The sequence below is a fragment of the Anas acuta genome, chromosome 26 (assembly GCF_963932015.1).
Source record: "Anas acuta chromosome 26, bAnaAcu1.1, whole genome shotgun sequence".
Classification (NCBI taxonomy): domain Eukaryota; kingdom Metazoa; phylum Chordata; class Aves; order Anseriformes; family Anatidae; genus Anas; species Anas acuta.
This window is the reverse complement of record NC_089004.1, coordinates 2,001,439-2,018,911: the sequence shown is the minus strand read 5'-3', so window position 1 is coordinate 2,018,911 and position 17,473 is coordinate 2,001,439. Positions and strand designations below refer to the sequence as shown.

At 52.5% G+C, this 17,473-nt stretch overlaps 1 protein-coding gene across 5 annotated transcripts; it reads left to right on the top strand.

The window, feature by feature from the left end:
* Nucleotides 1–7,551: 7,551 nt before the first annotated feature.
* Nucleotides 7,552–16,755, top strand: MATK (megakaryocyte-associated tyrosine kinase). 5 transcript variants are annotated; one of them, XM_068661536.1, is made up of 14 exons: nt 7,552–7,701; nt 9,230–9,460; nt 12,133–12,189; nt 12,402–12,515; nt 12,667–12,782; nt 13,055–13,274; nt 14,372–14,465; nt 14,565–14,630; nt 14,790–14,889; nt 14,999–15,083; nt 15,206–15,279; nt 15,367–15,562; nt 15,959–16,045; nt 16,153–16,755. In XM_068661536.1, the coding sequence occupies exons 3-14, from the start codon at nt 12,181–12,183 to the stop codon at nt 16,333–16,335; spliced, it is 1,344 nt and encodes a 447-aa protein (XP_068517637.1). In that variant the 5' UTR covers nt 7,552–7,701; nt 9,230–9,460; nt 12,133–12,180; the 3' UTR covers nt 16,336–16,755. The 5 variants fall into 5 exon arrangements, with proteins under 5 accessions (XP_068517637.1, XP_068517639.1, XP_068517638.1 ...); XM_068661538.1 differs by having other exon boundaries at nt 7,557–7,701; nt 12,109–12,189; XM_068661537.1 differs by lacking the exon at nt 7,552–7,701 and having other exon boundaries at nt 8,873–9,460.
* Nucleotides 16,756–17,473: the final 718 nt, after the last annotated feature.

The window sequence follows — 17,473 nt, the reverse complement described above, 5'->3', positions numbered from 1 at the left end:
GTTGATATGTTTCTGGTGGTTTTACAGGTCTCTTACAATGCAACATAGAAACTGATTTCAAAGAGCTGAAATAATCACTGCTGTCCTGAGAAAGGGTGTGTGTCTAGAGAGGCAGTAAGGTTTGGTTAAAGGCTATTTTTGCTTGCTTTTATTCCCTCTAATGGATCGCATTTATCCTCTCCGTAGGCAGTAGGACTTTTTACAAAAAGAAAAAAAAAAAAAGCTTTAAACAGGGCACTGAGCCTGTTAAATCTTGGCAATGCCATGCAGCATCTTCTTGAAGGTGTGTCAGGAATGCCGTTGGATGGTGGGTATAGAATCATTTAGCTTGGAAAAGACCTCTAACATCATCAATTCCAACTGTCAACTGAGCACTGCCGAGTCTACCACTAATCCGTGTAATCACATGGTGTCATCACGTCAGTACCCAGAAGACTCACGGGAACCTTTGGCAAAGCAGCTTGTGCCATGAACGTTGTTCCTCAGTTCTGCCTCCTCTTGTTTGTTCTCTTACAGCAGTGTTGCTAAGTGCCACAGTTTGTGTCTGCTGCATTGCTGAGTTGCTCTATTGAAATAATACTGAAAGCAACGCTTTCTTCAGGAAGGAGAGACCTGTCTTCACTTACTGATTCATAAGCAAAGACAAATACCTGAATTTGTCAGAGATGTATTTCAGGCCCCCAGGCGTTTGCACTTGGCTTTTACAAAGCTCATCCTGATTTTCTGAATACTTGCATCGTTATTTATAGAAAAGCTTTTTAAGGGAAGTCTCCAATGCTGTAACTGTGCTCATTCCAGAGAAGCTAAAGCTTCATCAGTTTGTCATGTTGTCTTACCTAAGGGTAAAGCAAAATGCCAGAAGTAATTAAACTGTTTTAAAACTTCTTTGTTCCTTCAGCTTTGCTGTTAAAAACCTGAGTGCAACATGTTTACTTTTGTGATGTCTTTTTTTCCTCATATCTTACACTGTCAGATGAACCTGGGCTGCAGCATGTCCCTTAAACAGATAAGTTGGATGCTTTGAAGAATATGACCAGTTGGCAGTAAGATGATGTTACAGCCTGTGCATCAGTAGAAAAGAAGAGCAGTTAATAACAGTTGAGGGGGACACCTGAGCCAAGGTACCTGGCAGTGGTATACTGGAGACCACAACTGCAAATAACTTTTTCAAAGTACTGAGAGATGTGATCTGCATTTTATTTATGAATATATTTGTGAACGAGTACTTCAAATGAGGATCCAGTTGTCTTTAAATACGTTACTTGTTTTAAGTGTTCCTATCTGCCATTCTATCCTCTATCACAATTTGTGTTCCATGTGTAGAAAACCATAGAACTTAATGTAACACGTGGGATCGTGCAGTGTGTAACTCAAGCCCTCTTCCATTCTGTCTACTCAGTTATTCTCGGTTTGGTAGATAGGTGGATCATTTACATATAATTACTTTTTCATTAACATTTAAAATTTGCCTGATCATGCTGTTTCTTTGCAGTGAAAGCATTTATTTTCTTGACCAAGATGGAATAAGCAAACATTAAGATCCTACAGTTATTCATGTTAAATGTAGTGGAAGAGATTTGAGTACTAGACTAGTTTAGTTTCTGTAGTGAGCCTTGCCTGAAACTTCCGTGGCTTGTTACAGAAGTGTGAATAAAAAATTTGCATTACTGGATAGCATGTGGAACTGTTTTACCAGTACAGTCACTCTGAACTTGCATCTCTCTGTCCTACCTATTCCTTAGCTCTGTTACTTGTTTGCTGTGGTCTGTTACAGCATTTCCTACTTCATTCCTAACTACTTCTACAAAATGAAGAAACTCAAGAGGTTGGAGGCAATTAAACTTACTTTTCTCCTCATGGCATAAAGGAAACTGTTTCTGTAGAAAACTACAGCTTACAATCAAACTCATTGTTTTAACCTACCCCCACCCCCTAAAGCAAACAAACAAAAGGAAACCTCATTTGAAACATCAATTTCTGGCTATAACATTTTTGTCAAAAGCTTGTTATATTCTCAATAGAACTTCAGCGACTTCAGCTCCGACACCAAATTTTTAATTTCTTGTTTTCAAAGTAGCTGGCTACCTTAGCTTCAGGTGAGTATTGAGTAGCTTTTTACAATATAAGCAATATAAGCCTAATTGCCGTGGATGATGATGATCTTCTAAATAACTTAAAATTCTAGCTTCCAGTGTGTGTGTGGAGAACTGCATATTTCCGTGTATTTTCTTCATACAACTGTCTTTATTCCATTTGGGTTGTTACCATTTTATCTCTTCTTCTCCTAACATGTTTTAAAAATGCTGCCTTGCAGGAAAAAAAAAAAAGGGGGGGGGGGAAGGGTAGTGAAAAGTACTTGGAATGAACTTCTTGCTATCTCCCATAAGTACATTTATTGCGTGCAATAAAAGAACAGACATCAAAAGCAACAGACGGTGACGGAAGTGCAAAAAAGGACCAAAAAGAGGAAGAAGCTGCCTAATAATGCTACTGCACATATAGAAGTGCTCATGTAGTTCCAATTTTTCTATATGAAGAGGTCCTGTTTTAGTGTCATATTGGATAATTTTGATAACTTTTTGTTGAAATCATATACTGTAGATAATTTTAAATTGTACTACAATCACTACAGAAATTGCACTATGCTATAATAGTGAAGTTGCCTATAGCAACAGTTCCTTGCCTTCTGTTATGTCTCCTTCTCCTCCCCCTCCCTCACACCAGAAACTTCCCATAGCAAAATAGGTAAACAGGCACATACTTTAAAATAAATAAATAAGGGGGAGGGGGAAGGGGGTATTCATCTTTATCAGTGTATGGTGGTTTTACCTTGCTAGGCAGCTGAACTCCACCACAACCACTTTCTCACCCTACCCTCAAAAGAGGAGGGGAAGAAGTAAATGAAAGAACAACTTGTGGGTTGAGATAAGGATAATATAATTAAAGGGAAAAATAATTATTAAGGAAAAATTATTATTAATTAAACAATTTAACTAAAGGGAAGGATAAAAAAAAAGAAAGAAAAAAAAAAAAAAAAAAAAAAACAACAAACACCACACAACAAATAAAGGCTGTGTGGAAGTGCAGAGGAAATAAATTATTCTCTACTTTCCACAAATGAGCAATGCTTGACCACGTCCTTGAAGCAGGGCCTCAATGCACGTAGCCGGTGTTTGGGAGGACTGACGTTTTCACGAGAGCCCACCCTCCCCTCTTCTTCCTTTTTCCACCTTTTACTGCTGAGTGTGACATCATATGGTGTGGAATATCCCTTTGGTTGGGTTAGGTCAGCTGCCCTGGGGATGTTCCTTTCTCACCTTTTGCCAACCCCCAGCCTGCTGACTCCGGGAGGGTTGGAGAGAGTCCTAACGCTGTGCCAGCACTGCTCAGCAGCAGACCCAACACTGGGGTGAGACCACTGCTGTGCTAGCTACAGGTGCAGAGCACAGCCCTGTGTGGGCTGCTGCAGGGAACGTTAACATCCCAGCCAGACCCAGTATGCGGTGTGGCATACAAAAGGAAGTACAAGGCTGTTGTGGGTTCTTTGTGCATTTACTTTATTACTGTAGATTTCAAGCCTCAAACTGGAGGCAGTTTCTAGCCTGGTCTGAAGTGTCGCACATTCATCACTTAAACTCTGCTTTCAAATTGATTTTCACACTCTTTCAGATTTTTTAGAGTATTTTGGACCTCTGCTTTTTAAGACTTCTTGGAAAAAAATCTGGATTGTTTATTGTCAAATAAACCTGTTTCTTAGGTATCTTTGTTTTGGGTGTAAAGCAGGCACCATTTAAATATCCTGGGTAACAGTTATAAGCAATTTTAAAACATATGTTTGAAGAGGGATGCGTTTTCAGTACTTCCACAGATGTTTGAACTAGAGGCGTTGTTGTATGTCACTAGTACAGCGCAGCGTGTTCTGAAATGAAAACTGCTCGCAGCTACCTGGCTGTGCTGCAGCTGTTGCCATCCTGCCGTGCGGTTAGTGTTGCTGTGACCTCACGCTGAAGTTCTTATCTTCCTTTTGCTGTACGGGTATCTTGTCTACTTCTGGTAATCGGAAGGAGTTTCAGGTGTTGAAATGTGAGTGATTTTTAGCCTTTTATCTAGAGCAATCTGACCTTAGTCAGATATAAGTCTAATCAAGAGAGGATGAAACGGTTCATAGAATATCCTGAGCTGGAAGGGACCCATAAGGACCATCAACTCCAACCCCTGGCACCACACAGGTCTACACAAAATTTTAGATCATGTGACTATTTAAACTGTGTCAAAAGCTTTACTGAAACCTAAAAAGCTCACATCAGCTGGTTTCCCTTGATCAACTAGATGGGTGATCTTATCAAAGAAAATCAAATGTGTTAAACAGGACCTACCCCTCATGCACCCACATTGGCTGGGACCAATGACTGCATTGTCCCCCAGGTGCGTTTCAATAACTTCAGGGATAATCTCCGTAATTTTACCAGGCACTGATATGAGACTGACAGGCCTGTAATTGCCAGAGTCTTCTTTATTGCCTTTCTTGAAAATTGGCACAACATTTGCCAGCTTCCAGTCTACTGGGACCTCTCCAGATTCCCAAGATCATTGTAAAACAATTGAGAGAGGTCCCGCAGTGATGTCAGCCAGCTCTTTAAGCGCGCTGGGATGAATCGCATCTGGACCCATGGACTTGTATGTCCAGTGCCTTCAAAAGCAGTTTCTCGGGGGACCTTGCTAACTAGTTCCCTGAGCAGCCTGAAATCTGCTTTCCCCATATCCAGGGATGAAGTTTTGGTGGCAGTTTTACTTCTGTCACCAAAAATTTTAAACTCAATCATTTTGTGGTCACTATGGCTGCCAATTGCCACATCCCACACATGATCCTCTCTGTTCTTCAGCAACAGATCTAGGAGGGCACCTTTCCTAGTTGGCTTCCTTAGCACCTGCACCAAGAAGTTATCATCTAGGTGTTTTATGAACCTCATGGACTTGCTGGTGGTGATCCCAGTTGACGTCTGGCAAGTTGAAGTCCCCCATAAGGACAAGGGGAGTTGATCTTGAGGCATCTCTTAGTTCTGCAAAGAATAATTCATCAGCGTTGTCATCCTGGCCGAGTGGTCTGTAATAGACTCCCACAACGACATCCCCTTTATTTGTTCATCCCTTAATCCTTACCCAGAGCCTCTCAACTTTGCCATCACCAACCTGAAGTTCCACACAGTCCAGCCCATCCCAAAAGCTTCCACTCCAAAAAACCTTCACTCATTAGAAATTAGAAAGTAAAACCATCAATCAGACACTGCTACAAGTGCTGCCAGAGTTGAAAGCCACACTATGATACCAAATTGCCAAGGTTTAATAGACGTGACAGTCCTGATCCAGTGTGGCATGGATTCCTGCAAAGACCAAGAACTCAGCTGTGGGTGATCTTTGTAAGTGTTGTTTGTTGTGTCCCACAACAATCACAATAAGTGTGGACTGAAGCCTGCTGTGTGTAACAGCTGCCACCACAGCGTGGTTTGGGTTAACGGACGGAGGTGGCAGCTGTAGCAACATAACTTACACTTGTCCCTTGAGCACGTTGAATCTGCTTTCTCACTGGGACACAGATTTGTGCAAAAGACTTTGCCCTGTAACGGTTTAGTGGCCACATCTCTGCCGTCCATGCTGTTCCTTGGGGCTGCTGGGCAAGAAGGGGCATCCCTCGTGGAAGCGTCATTCTGGCTCCTGGTGATGCAGTGAGGGGAGTTCGGGTGCATTGCAGCACCTGGATCCCACGTTCTCTGCAGCTGCTTGGAGCAGGGTGAGGAATGATGCAAAGCTCCTGCTGACAGCCAGGGTGAAATAGCCTTCCAAATGATCCTCCGTACAGCTGACCCAACAGCACCATTGTGCTGAACAGAAATCTTAGCTACGAAAAGAGGCATTTGATCTCAGTGGTGTTGTCTCTAAATGCTGGAGGTTGAATCTCAAAGACCCTGACAGCATTCTATGCTGCCCTTATGAACAAGCAGCCTTCCTCAATGTCTTGGTGTGGTGGTTTAACACTGAGGGGCAGCTCAGCACCATCATGCTGCACTCTCACTCCTTCTCCTCAAAAAAATAGGGAGAAAATGTGATGGAAAAAAAAACATGGTTTGAGGTAAGGACTCAACTATTACTGTCAGGGGCAAAACAGACTCAGCATCAGGGAGATCATTGTAACTTATTGCCTGTTGCTAACTGGCTAGAGCAGTAAGAATTAAAAGCAAACTAAAGACAACTTCCCCCGTCCACACACTTCTACATCCTCCCCCCAAGTGGCACAGGGGAACGGGGGCTGTGGTCAGTCCATAATGTTTCATCTCTGCCTCTCCTTCATGGTCATTCCCTGCCCCTGCTCCACATGGGGTCCCTCCCACGGGATGCCTCCTTCCCTAATGGAGCCTGCGGGGGCTGCCCACAGGCAGCAGCTCTTCAAGAACTGCTCCCACACGGCTCCGTCCCACGGGGGCCATCCATCAGGAGCAAACTGCTCCAGCACAGGTCCCCCACGGCCAGCAGCTCCCCCTAGACCCCTGCTCCTGCGTGGGCTCCTCTTCACAGGCTGCAGCTCCGGCCCGGGGCCTGCTCCTGCGGGGGCTCTCCACAGGCCGCAGCCTCCTCCAGGCCACATCCACCTGCTCCACCGGGGGCTCCTCCACCCATGGGGGGGCTGCAGCGTGGAGATCTGCTCCATGAGGGACCCATAGGTGCAGGGGGACAGCCGGCTCCACCAGGGGCCTCTCCACAGGCTGCTGGGGAGCTGCTGCTGCCTGCCTGGAGCACCTCCTGCTCCCCTCCACTGGCCTCGGTGGCTGCGAATTCCGCTCTCATTTCTCACACCTCTCTCCCAGCTGCTGTTAAGCATTTTTCCCCTTTCTGCAATGTGCTCTCCCAGAGGCACAACCAGCATTGCTCGTGGCTTGACTCTGTCCAGCACCAGGTCCCTTTTGGAGCTGGCAGGAGCTGGCTCTGAGCTGACCTTGGGCAGGTGCTGGGCTCTGCTCACAGAGGCCACCCTGCAGCCCCCCTCACCAGCCCCCTGCCATGTAAGCCCGACACACTTGGCTTACTCAAGGTCCGCACGGGAAACCAGGTCAGCTGAATTACACTCTGGAGGTGCCCATTTTCCTTTGGCTGTGGAAGGAGACAAAGGGTACTGGGATGTTTGGCTTTAGACACTGCGAGGAGAGGTAAAATGAATCCCCCTGAATTGTCACAGAGGTCAGGTTGGGAAGAGTTATCTGTTTTTGTCACATGTGCTGCCATTTTCCAACTTCATTCTTAAAGGCTTCAAGTGCAGGGCAGATTTCTCAGGCTACGTCACATTTCTGGTGAATTCAACTGTATTTTCAGCACGAACTGAGGATAGATGGACAGGCAAAGAAGAGCCCACAGGCTGCAGTCTGCTAATGTCCAAATCTGTGCTGGGAAAGCAGTTGCTTTTTCTGCATAAAATGCGTTGCTGTTCCTAACAAATCTGGCTGCATGTCCTTCCTCTGCTTCCTCGGATAACGTTTGCCCTTTGTATTGCTGCTCCTTCAGTCCTGCCAGGAACGACACCGCTCAGCAGCTTGTTGTGCAGGACATCGCGTGTGGGACTCACCCACAGAAAGGATACCAAGAGGAAGACTGAGAAGTGGTTAAAGCCTCAGCCCAGCATGTGAGAAGAACTTTTTCCCACACTGTTGCAAGGTAACTCAGCAGCTCTGGAAGTTTTAACACAATCTTTCTGCTTTGGCTTGCTGTTGGCTGTGTTAGGGGTACCTGGGAACACCAGGGATTCAGCTGTATGGGACTAAACAGGGCTGTGCAGCACAGATTACTGAACTGCTGCATCAGAGAAGGGAGAAAGGTGGTTTTGAGGATTAGTATTAAAGACTGAGGCACTTCTTGGCTGGTAGATACCTGAGAAAGAAAATGGGAGATGAGTCCAGCTCCAGCAGAAGCAGTGGGAGTTTTTGTGGCCCACACAGCAGGACAGGGAGGGCCCATTTATTACGTCTGATCACGTTGTTCCCTCTGTGTGATGCTGAGTTCTTGGTCTGTGGTCACATCTGTAACAATGACTGGATGTGACAAAAAACAGAAGTACAAAACATCTCTGTTTGTTGCCAAGAGTAGTGCTTAGACCCCAGGATATCTGACACTGAGACCCCTCAGTGTGACACAGGGATGGTGAGGATGCACACGTTTACTCTCTAGCTTGAACAGACCTGGCATCTAAGGATCCATCCATACAACTCCAGAGAATAATGCAAGGAGTGCTTCCTGGGAAACACTCCTTGGGAGTGCAAGGAGTGTTTCTTGGGAAACACACCCTAAGAGTCCTATGAACACATCTGTCCCAGTGGTTTGAGGAAGCAGTTTGTTGATGGAAAAATGTAACCAGGAGCTTAAACTGTTGGCCTGTTTGGAAGGACTTCTCAGCTGTACTGGGAGTTGTACCCAAAGAAATTAAATTCCTTGGGGTCATTCTTTAAACAAATAGTTTTCTTACTTCTACACTGCCTTTTTCCTTGAACTGCCAGTATATTTAAAGGCGTAAGCATAATTTTTATTAAAAAAATAAATAAAAATTAAATAAAAACTTGAATGGAATGTGCTTGCCTGAAACTGCATTTTCTTCTTTCTCACCATTTGGCCCTGAAAATTAGAAATGTTTAACATAAGTATGAAACTGGTCTCTCTGATTAGCTACAGAGGCAATTGCTTCCTCTCCCCTAGTTGTGGATGCTGGAGGATATAGATAAGCCACTGCCCTTTGACAGTGGTGTTCATTTAAAGCTCCTTCTGGGTTGTACAACTGCCCCTCCCAGCCTGCCACGTGTCTGTGCACTTTTATCCCTAGTAGAGCAACAAGGCACAGTCATTCTCCTGGAGCAGCCTCCCCTAAATCTGACGGAAATTGGTACTGAGACAGAATTAGGCTCCAGGGTCCCTGGTCCCACCACGTCCACTCCTGAGTCTCCCCGGAGAGCTGCTGGCAGCACAAGCACCTGCAGCTCGGGTGGATGCACTGGTGGCAGCTTCCAGCAGTAGCAGCAGGTCTCTCATTTGCATAGTGGAACATTAATTTTCTGTGAGAGCTACGCAGTGCTGCAGGGTATAAGTTCTGATGATCATTTCTAACAAGGGTGTGGATTTGTGCCATCAAAGGATAAAAGTTGTTTTAAGCATTGTCAAATAATGAGTCAGCTCTGATTAATGTTTGACTGTGCAGGAGGCAGGCACTAGGACCTCCAGGATGTTACTTCTGCAGCCCTAACCAGAAGAGAAATCAGGAAATAACGCAGTGTCTCTTTCTGGGACTATGCCCTTGAAAATAAAGCTTTGCTGCTCCATGTGAAAGGGAGTTTATTCTCCAGGAATTTGGGAATTTGAGTCCAGACTTAGCTGCGAGCAGCTCCAAGGCATCGCTGCCACCAAGGCCCTGCATGGACGTGGCTGGGAGGTAAGTGCAAGGGACTGCTGGAGTTGCTGAGAGCAGGTGATGCATCGCCGTGTCTGCTCTGCCGGTGGGGAGGGATGGATGTCGTGTTACAAGGACTGCAGTCGGTGGGGAAAATGGCCATGTGTCGCCTGTTTTTCAACAGGTGGTCTACATCTACCACTTGTCTTGGTGACCCTTAGTGCAGCCGGGTGTTGGTAAAATGGAACCTCTCCAGCCCGTGTTTCAGAGGGGTGTGTGCAATATGTCCGGCTCACATTGCAGTGCAGAGGTGCAATCTGCCAGCGTGTATGTCGCCCGTTCCACCTCTGTGCTGTTGCATTGTGGCAGCTCTTCCTCCAGCTAGAGTAACTCTGAGCACTGGAAACAAGCTTGAAATCTGTTTTGGGGTCAGGAACCCCACTGGGCTTTTGTGTTTCTCATCTTTGTTGCAAATGCTTAGGTTAACTGGTTAAAAAAAGCGTAGAACAACAAGAAAAAAAAAATAGAGGGGGGCAAACGTATTCTCCTAGGCTTTCTGCCCATGCACCCTGCTTGTGGGAATGCTCATTCCGGTGGTGGGAACTTGACGGGCCGGACATCTCCACGAACAAACAGTTGCTCCAGTATGAGGCGTGTGAGTGGCACCAGAGGATCGTGACTCACCGGCGTGCCCCAGGTTGCTGGGTGGAGGTGCTGGCTGGGATGGGTTGGGCACCCCGAGCCTCACAGGCTGCCCAGTGCCAGTGGGGGAGAGGAGAAGTGGAGCCCTCGGGAGCCCCGAGCAGAGCACCCCACCCTTCAAGCACCATCTGCAGCCATGGGCAGGGCTGCACCAGGTGGGGCTGTCCTGGAGCAGCAGAAAATGAGGGACAACTGTCAGAGCCGCTGTCATCCCTGCTGGCACGTCCCTGTGCCGGTTGCATTGTGGCAAGGGGTATGGAGTGGAGCCCGTCCTTCAGCTCCGTGCCCAGGAGGTCCTCACCCACCCTGGACGTGTTACACTTGAGCTCAGCTACATCCCAGCACCTCGGGCTTTGGCTAAGCCCGCCAGGGAGCAGCCACCTTCTTTGCACCTCTGCTCAAAGGCTTTAGTCCAGCAGGATAATAATGTGTGGCATGGATGGGCAGGACAAGGGGAGGTCTGTGCTAGCTAAAGATGGCTTCTGGGGCAGATAAAACTGCTGCCTGCTAATATTAGGCTTGCCACAGCTGCAGCTGTCCCCTTCTTTTGTTGTTCGGGATGGGGACGGGCACAGCGAGTCCTCAGATCCTTGTTGTCACAGCATCAGGCTGGGGATTGCCACTGGTGGTGCAGAGGAGTGACCATGACTCACCCTCCAAAAGAGGAATAGAGCGGAGGGTGACATCGCTGCTGCAAGGCGCTGAGCGAGCCCCACGCCTCCCCCAGCCAGGCAGAGCTGAGGAGGCATCGTCCTGCCCTGGCTGGAGGTTCCCACAGGGCCAGCTCTGGGTTTGCTCAGGAGGTGCAGGTGCTGCTGGTCCCAGACCCCCCTTGCCCGTGCTCTCATGTCAGGTGAGCACCACAAAAATCTCTTCCCCCTCCTCAGATATTTCTCTTTTCGGGAAGCCAACACCTCTCTGGCTCCTCTGAGGTCTTGGAAGCAGAGAAGCGCGGCGCTGCTGGGACAGCTTCGTGCTTTCTGGTTCTTGGGTAGGAAGGAGCAAGGTGGGCATGAAGCAGCTTTGCCTACGTGGGATGTGGTCTTATCAGGTGGCATTCTTGGTAGAGCCTGAAGCATGTGAGTCATTTGTGTGCTGAGGAATCCCACCTTCTCTTAGAAAAGGAATGAAAACATCTGCCATGCAGCGATGGAGAGAAATTTCTACCAGCATGATGGATCTGGAGGAAGGGCGCTTTACTACGCTTTATTATGAGGACCCTGATGGGTTGAGGGATGATGCTATGGTCTGGGGACACATGGCAGCTTGGGTCATGCCACCCAGGATGCAGGCTCAGTGTCACAAACCAGTGCCATGGGCTGTCCTGTGGCACTGCTCTGTCCCCTTCAGCCATCCGTGCTGCCTCCAGGCTCTGCTTTCACTGCCTGGGGCTTTCCCTGGGGACTGGACACGACCGAGGGTCTCTGCCCAGTGTGCCCACAGGCACTAGGGGCTCCCAGGGGGACAGCTTGGTGGCAGGGGACCATGGGGACCTTGTGTGATCACCCCGGGGCCAGCAGATGTGACAGTCCCACCTCATCCCAGCCTTGTCCATCAGCCTCACCCCTCAGGCAGGCAGCCCCTGCATCAGTGCCGCCACATCCCATGTCTGTGGGGCCCCTGTGCCTCTCCCAGCCCCGGATCTCGTGGCCCCGATGAGTAGGAGCTGCAGAAACAGGAGGTGAAATTGCCAGTTTCTGGTAAAACCGCATCTTCCTGCTGTCGCTCTGGTGGCCTCACAGCGCCGGTGGGCGGTGAAGCACCTCTCTGCGTCGCGAGGCAGGGAGAAGGGGCAGGGAGCAGGACACCTGCCTCCTGTTCCCACCTGGGTTTGGGGCAGGAGAGTCCCCAGAGCACACGCTGTGGTTTTGCAGCCCACTCCCATGGTGCAGGGCTGCCCTGGGCCATAAAGGCCCTTGGTGGAGGTGGGGACTGCGGCGGTGGCCTGGTACAGTGCAGGCTATGGGCTCGGCCCTATCCCTCCACAGCCCTGCTTGGTTTCCTCTCCACAGGTGACAGCGGCAGAGGACGGGGAGTCCCTGATGCACTGACGGCCGAGCATGTCTGGGGTGAGTGGGGCTGCCAGCTGCAGGGGACAGCTCCTGACTGTGGGGACCTTGGGGCACCAAGGCCCTGCGTCCCCGGTGCAGTCATTCTGGCCAGGGAGCAGGGGGTCCCCAGGGCTGGCCCCGATGTCCATGGGAGGTGGAGGGGGACAGGCCTCGAGGCCTCGCTGCCCCTGCCCTCGCTGCCCTTGCTGATGCCGCTTCCTCCCCTGCAGAAACACTGGCCCCCAGGGACGCAGTGCGTCACCAAGCACGACCATAACAAGCCCAAGGCCGGCGAGCTGGCCTTCCGCAAGGGGGATGTGGTCACCATCATCGAGGCCGTGGAGGTGAACCCGAGGGGCACGTGGGGGCCAGCCGTGGCCATGCGACGGAGGGGAGGGGACCCCAGGGCCATCGGCTGAGCTGCCGGAGCCGGCACCACCTTCCCCAGGGTGCCCCCTGCCCCCCCCCCATGCCCTGAGACCCTCTCCTCCCCAGGGCAAGGGCTGGTACCGTGCCAGGCACAACGAGAGCGGGCAGGAGGGGCTGCTGGCGGGCAGCGTGCTGCGGGAGCGCGGCGCCATCCGCGCCGACCACAAGCTCAGCCTCATGCCGTGAGTACAGCGAGGGGCCCGGGGGCGGCAGAGAGGGCTCTGATGTGCGTGGGGGCAGAGCAGCCCCCAGCCCTGGCCGTGGGGGGATTTGCTGGGGCAACAGCTGGCTTCACAGAGGTGTGCACACCCAGCACGGGTGGGCCTGATGGGGAGGGGGGTTGTGCAATGGGCTTGGCACAGCCTTGGTGGGGTCTCTGCTCTTCCTGTCTTGCTGCTGGTGTCCCCACGTCCCCTGTTCCCATGGTCTCTGTCCCCACATCCCCTGTCCCCAGCTGGTTCCACGGGAAGATCTCAGGGGTGGAGGCGGTGCAGGAGCTGCAGCCTGCTGAGGACGGGCTCTTCCTGGTGCGCGAGTCCATCCGGCACCCCGGCGACTACGTGCTGTGCGTGAGCTTTGGCAAGGAGGTGATGCACTACCGCGTGGTGCACGAGGAGAACATGCTGAGCATCGACAGCCAGCAGCGCTTCTACAATCTCATCGACATGATCGAGGTGAGAGCCCCCCCCAGTCAGTGAGCTGCACTGGGGGGCTCCAGGGCCGGTCCAGCCAGCCCAGCACGTGGTGATGGAGAACCTGTGGGGTGATCCCTGACCCACCTCGTGCCAGCGCTGCCATCCATGTGACAGCGTGGTCACCTCGTCCCGTGGTACTTGGGAGCTCACTGCTGCTGCCTGTGTTCTTTGCTGGGTTTTGTTCGGTGCAGCTCTCCACCCTGGGAAGTTCTTCCAGTTCCCCGCTCAGTTTGGGGTGCAATGGACGGATCTGGGATGCCCTGGGGGCCACAAACCAGCTGTGCCCACAACGTGCCCTGCCCAGGGTGGTGTGTCCCCTGTCCCTGCTCCTCTGGTGCTTCGTGCAGCAGTGGAGCTTGGGGCATTTTGGAAAACAAAGCTCCTGACAGCCTCTGCCCCCGCGCTCTGGCTGAGGCCTGAGCAGTGCTGAGGCTCAGAGGCGTTTTGCTGCAGTTCTCTCCCCTGAGCTCTCCCTTCACCCGCTCGCCCTGTGGGACTCCCAGGCTTCCTGCTGTCACTGAGTTTATCACCAGCTCATGCTTTCAGCAGGCTCTTCCTCAAGATCTGCCTCTGCCCTGTCTCATAACTGTTCCATGCCTCATTTCTGGGGTTTTGTACTGCCATATATTTTCCTCATTTAGACACAACTTCTGCTTTCAGACCAGCCCTTTCCCCGCCCAGCTGCCCCAGCCCCGCTCTGTAACCACTACGGCCGTGCTGCTGTTTCCGCTTCACCTCTGCAAACCCAACTCGGACGTGTTGCTCCCCCCAGGGCCAGGCCATAGCTCCCGCAGGGTTCAGCCCCATCATCTGCTGCCCGGCTCGCCGGTAGCATCCCAAATCCTCTCCTGGTCATGGTGTCTCCCCATGAAGACCAGGGCTGAGATGCAGGCTGGGAACTGCAGTGCTGGGGGAAAAGCAGGATTTCATGCAGCCCGAGCAGGAGGGGCTGTGGGCACCTCAGGGCCAGATGGAGGTGGTAGCTTTGGAGGCAGGGGCCCATGGAGCACCCCAAAGCCATTTCCTGGCTCTGCACCCACCACCTGCCCCAGCCCCGTCTGTCCCTCCCTCTGCAGCACTACACGAAGGAGCAGGGAGCTATCTGCACCAAGCTGGTGAAGCCCAAACCAAAGACGGGGATGAAGTCAGCCGAGGAGGAGCTGGCCAAAGGTAGGGGATGGTGGGAGAAGATCAGGTCTGGGCTTTGGGGAAGGAGGTGGCACGGCCCCACTGGTGGCCTTGTTGACCTGTCCTTGCGCCTGTTCTCAGCCGGCTGGTTGCTGAACCTGCAGCACCTCACGCTGGGAGACCGCATCGGGCAAGGCGAGTTCGGAGGTAGGTGAGGAGATGGAGACAGAGATCCCTGAAGGACATCCCCCAGTGTCCTTCCTGGGCACTGTCCTGGGGCTTTTGGGGTCTCAGCCTGGGATGTGGGGAGCGGGATGTGCGGCCAAGGGCTCAGCCCCATGACACATGCCCCATGCCCCCTCCCAGATGTCCTGGAGGGCGAGTACATGGGGCAGAAGGTGGCTGTGAAGAACATCAAGTGTGATGTGACCGCCCAGGCCTTCCTCGCTGAAACTGCTGCCATGACGTGAGTGCCTGGGGGGACACTGAGGGGACACTGCGGGGGTATGGCCAGGCCCTGCCCCACAACCCAGGCACAAACAAGCACCCCCTTGACCACGGTCGCCTCCTTTCAGGAAGGTCCGGCACAAAAACCTGGTGCGTTTGCTCGGCGTCATCCTACACAACGGCCTCTACATCGTCATGGAGTTCATGAGCAAGGTGAGAGCGTGTCCTCAGCCAGCGGGACTCATCGCTGCTCAGTTTTTTGGACAAAATCCCTGGTCTGGGGCTGCACTGGGTGGATACCGGGCAGCTCTTAGATGCTTCTCCTCCTCCGTCAGGGCAACCTGGTGAACTTCTTGCGCACACGGGGCCGCGCACAAGTCACTCCCCAGCAGCTCCTCCAGTTCTCTCTGTAAGTGCCCCCTGCCCTCCCCACCACTGGGACCAGCGCTCTGCATCCCGCTGGGAGGCACGCGGTGACCCTGCCTCGCCACCACAGGGACGTGGCCCAAGGCATGGACTACCTGGAGTCCAAGAAGCTGGTGCACAGGGACCTGGCTGCCCGCAACATCCTCATCTCCGAGGAGCACGTGGCCAAAGTGAGCGATTTCGGCTTAGCCCGGGTCAATCCCAAGGGCACGGACAACACGGTGCTGCCCGTGAAGTGGACGGCTCCCGAGGCCCTGAAGCACAATGTGAGTGATGGAGGGAAGGGAAAGGGTCTGGGGGTGGGGTGTCCTAAAGCAGCTCATCCCATTGGGTCCCCCTTCCCATACCCACCCACCGTCTCCCACCGACTCATCCCTGCCCCACAGCAGCTCCTGGTGCCACCAGCCCCATGTCTCCCAAAATTTGGCTTTTGTCCTGATCCTGGGGCGTGGGGAGGATTTAGGGCATCTGCTATGGGATGTGACGGGCTGGGACAGCCGGGTTGGAGCTGGAGTCCTGGTGGTGAAGGAGGGCCAGGCCGGGAGGTCACAGCCTGATGAGGGGAGGACAGCCCCGGGTGCAGCAGGAGGTGAAGGCACAGCCCTGGGGAGCCCAGCACAGCCCCCACCCAGCTGCAGCCTCCCCCCCTCGTGCCATGGCAGAAATTCTCCTCCAAGTCGGACGTGTGGAGCTACGGGATCCTCCTGTGGGAAGTGTTCTCCTTCGGCCGAGCACCCTACCCCAAGCTGGTGAGTGCCAGGGGACACTCTGGGTCGTGTCCCCAGGGGATGGATGGGAAGGGGACATCCCAGCTCCCCCTGGCCACTGGGGTCCCAGCTCCCTCCTTCATCCCTAGAGCCTGAAGGAGGTGACAGAGCTGCTGGAGGAGGGGTACCGCATGGACCCCCCCGAGGGCTGCCCGCCTGCCATCTACGCGCTGATGAAGAGCTGCTGGGAGATGGAACCGGGCAAGCGGCCGTCCTTCAAGAAACTCACAGAGAAGCTGCAGAAGGAGCTGAAGCACCTAAGGGACGTTTAACCTGCGTCCTGGTCCTAGAACCCATGGCCAGACGCCCCCCAGACCCATCAGGGTAGGGAGCAGCATGGAAATGAGCAGCCAGGCAACCTGCGTGCTGCTTTCTCCCAGAGAAGATGGGACAGTGGAGTGGCAGGGTGCCCTCCTCCCCTGGGGTGGCCGAAGAGGATGCAACAACCTCCCACCGTCCCCGTATGGGTCTTTCACCCAGCCACACTTGGGGCCACCTGGAGAGGCGGCAGGGACCCCGACCCGCCAGGCTGCAGAGAGCGGCCCCACGGGGGTGCTGTGTGCATGGCCCCCTCTGGGGTCCCTTTGATACCCCCACCCCTCAGGTGATGGGACAGGACGGGGCATCCCAGCCTGCTGGAAAATGAAACTCCAACCCCAGCAGAGCCCAGCACTGGCACAAAATGAAGGCCCCAAACACAGCCAGCTCAACCGCCTGGATATGTTTTTGGTTTTTTTTGTGTGTGTGTTTTTGTTTTTTTGTTTTGTTTTGTTTTGTTTTGATTAAACCAAAGAAATTAGTTCAACAGCATCTTTAAGTCTCCAGTCTCAAATTAGTGCTCTCTCTTACATGGGGCTGAGTGCACCAAAGCATGGGGAGGGGTGAGCTGGAGCTTCGGCCCTCGGAGACCCCCACGTGCAGCCCGGCCCCGCTCTGCTCGGGGCTCTGCACGCAGCCAGGGATTATTCTTTTAATCAGAGTCTGTATGGGAATTGCTGCGTATAGATTACGGGAGCTGGACTCGTCCTCCAGTGGTGGGAAGCCCCCAGCCGCGCTGGCTCGCAGGCAATCTCGATGCCTTGGTGGAGCAGGGATTAACGGGGCCGCGGGGCTGCGGGTATGTGTGCACCCGCCTGCTTCCTCGTTTTCCTCCCAGTCCTTCAACCCTTGATTGAGTTTTTCGGCTAATCCTCTTCTGTGTCCTCTGCGCCGACTTCTTGCACCTCTCACCCCGCTGAGCTGGGTGGCTCCGGGTGCCCACGGTGCCAGGCAGGGTCTGAACCTTCCATCAGAGCCCGTGCAATGGGGTATCTCAGTGAGGTACGGGTCCCCAGCACCCTTGGGTGCAGCGAGAGGCACAAAAAGGTCTTCCCACCCCGGTGGCTGTGCCTTCCCCTCCTAATGCCTTAA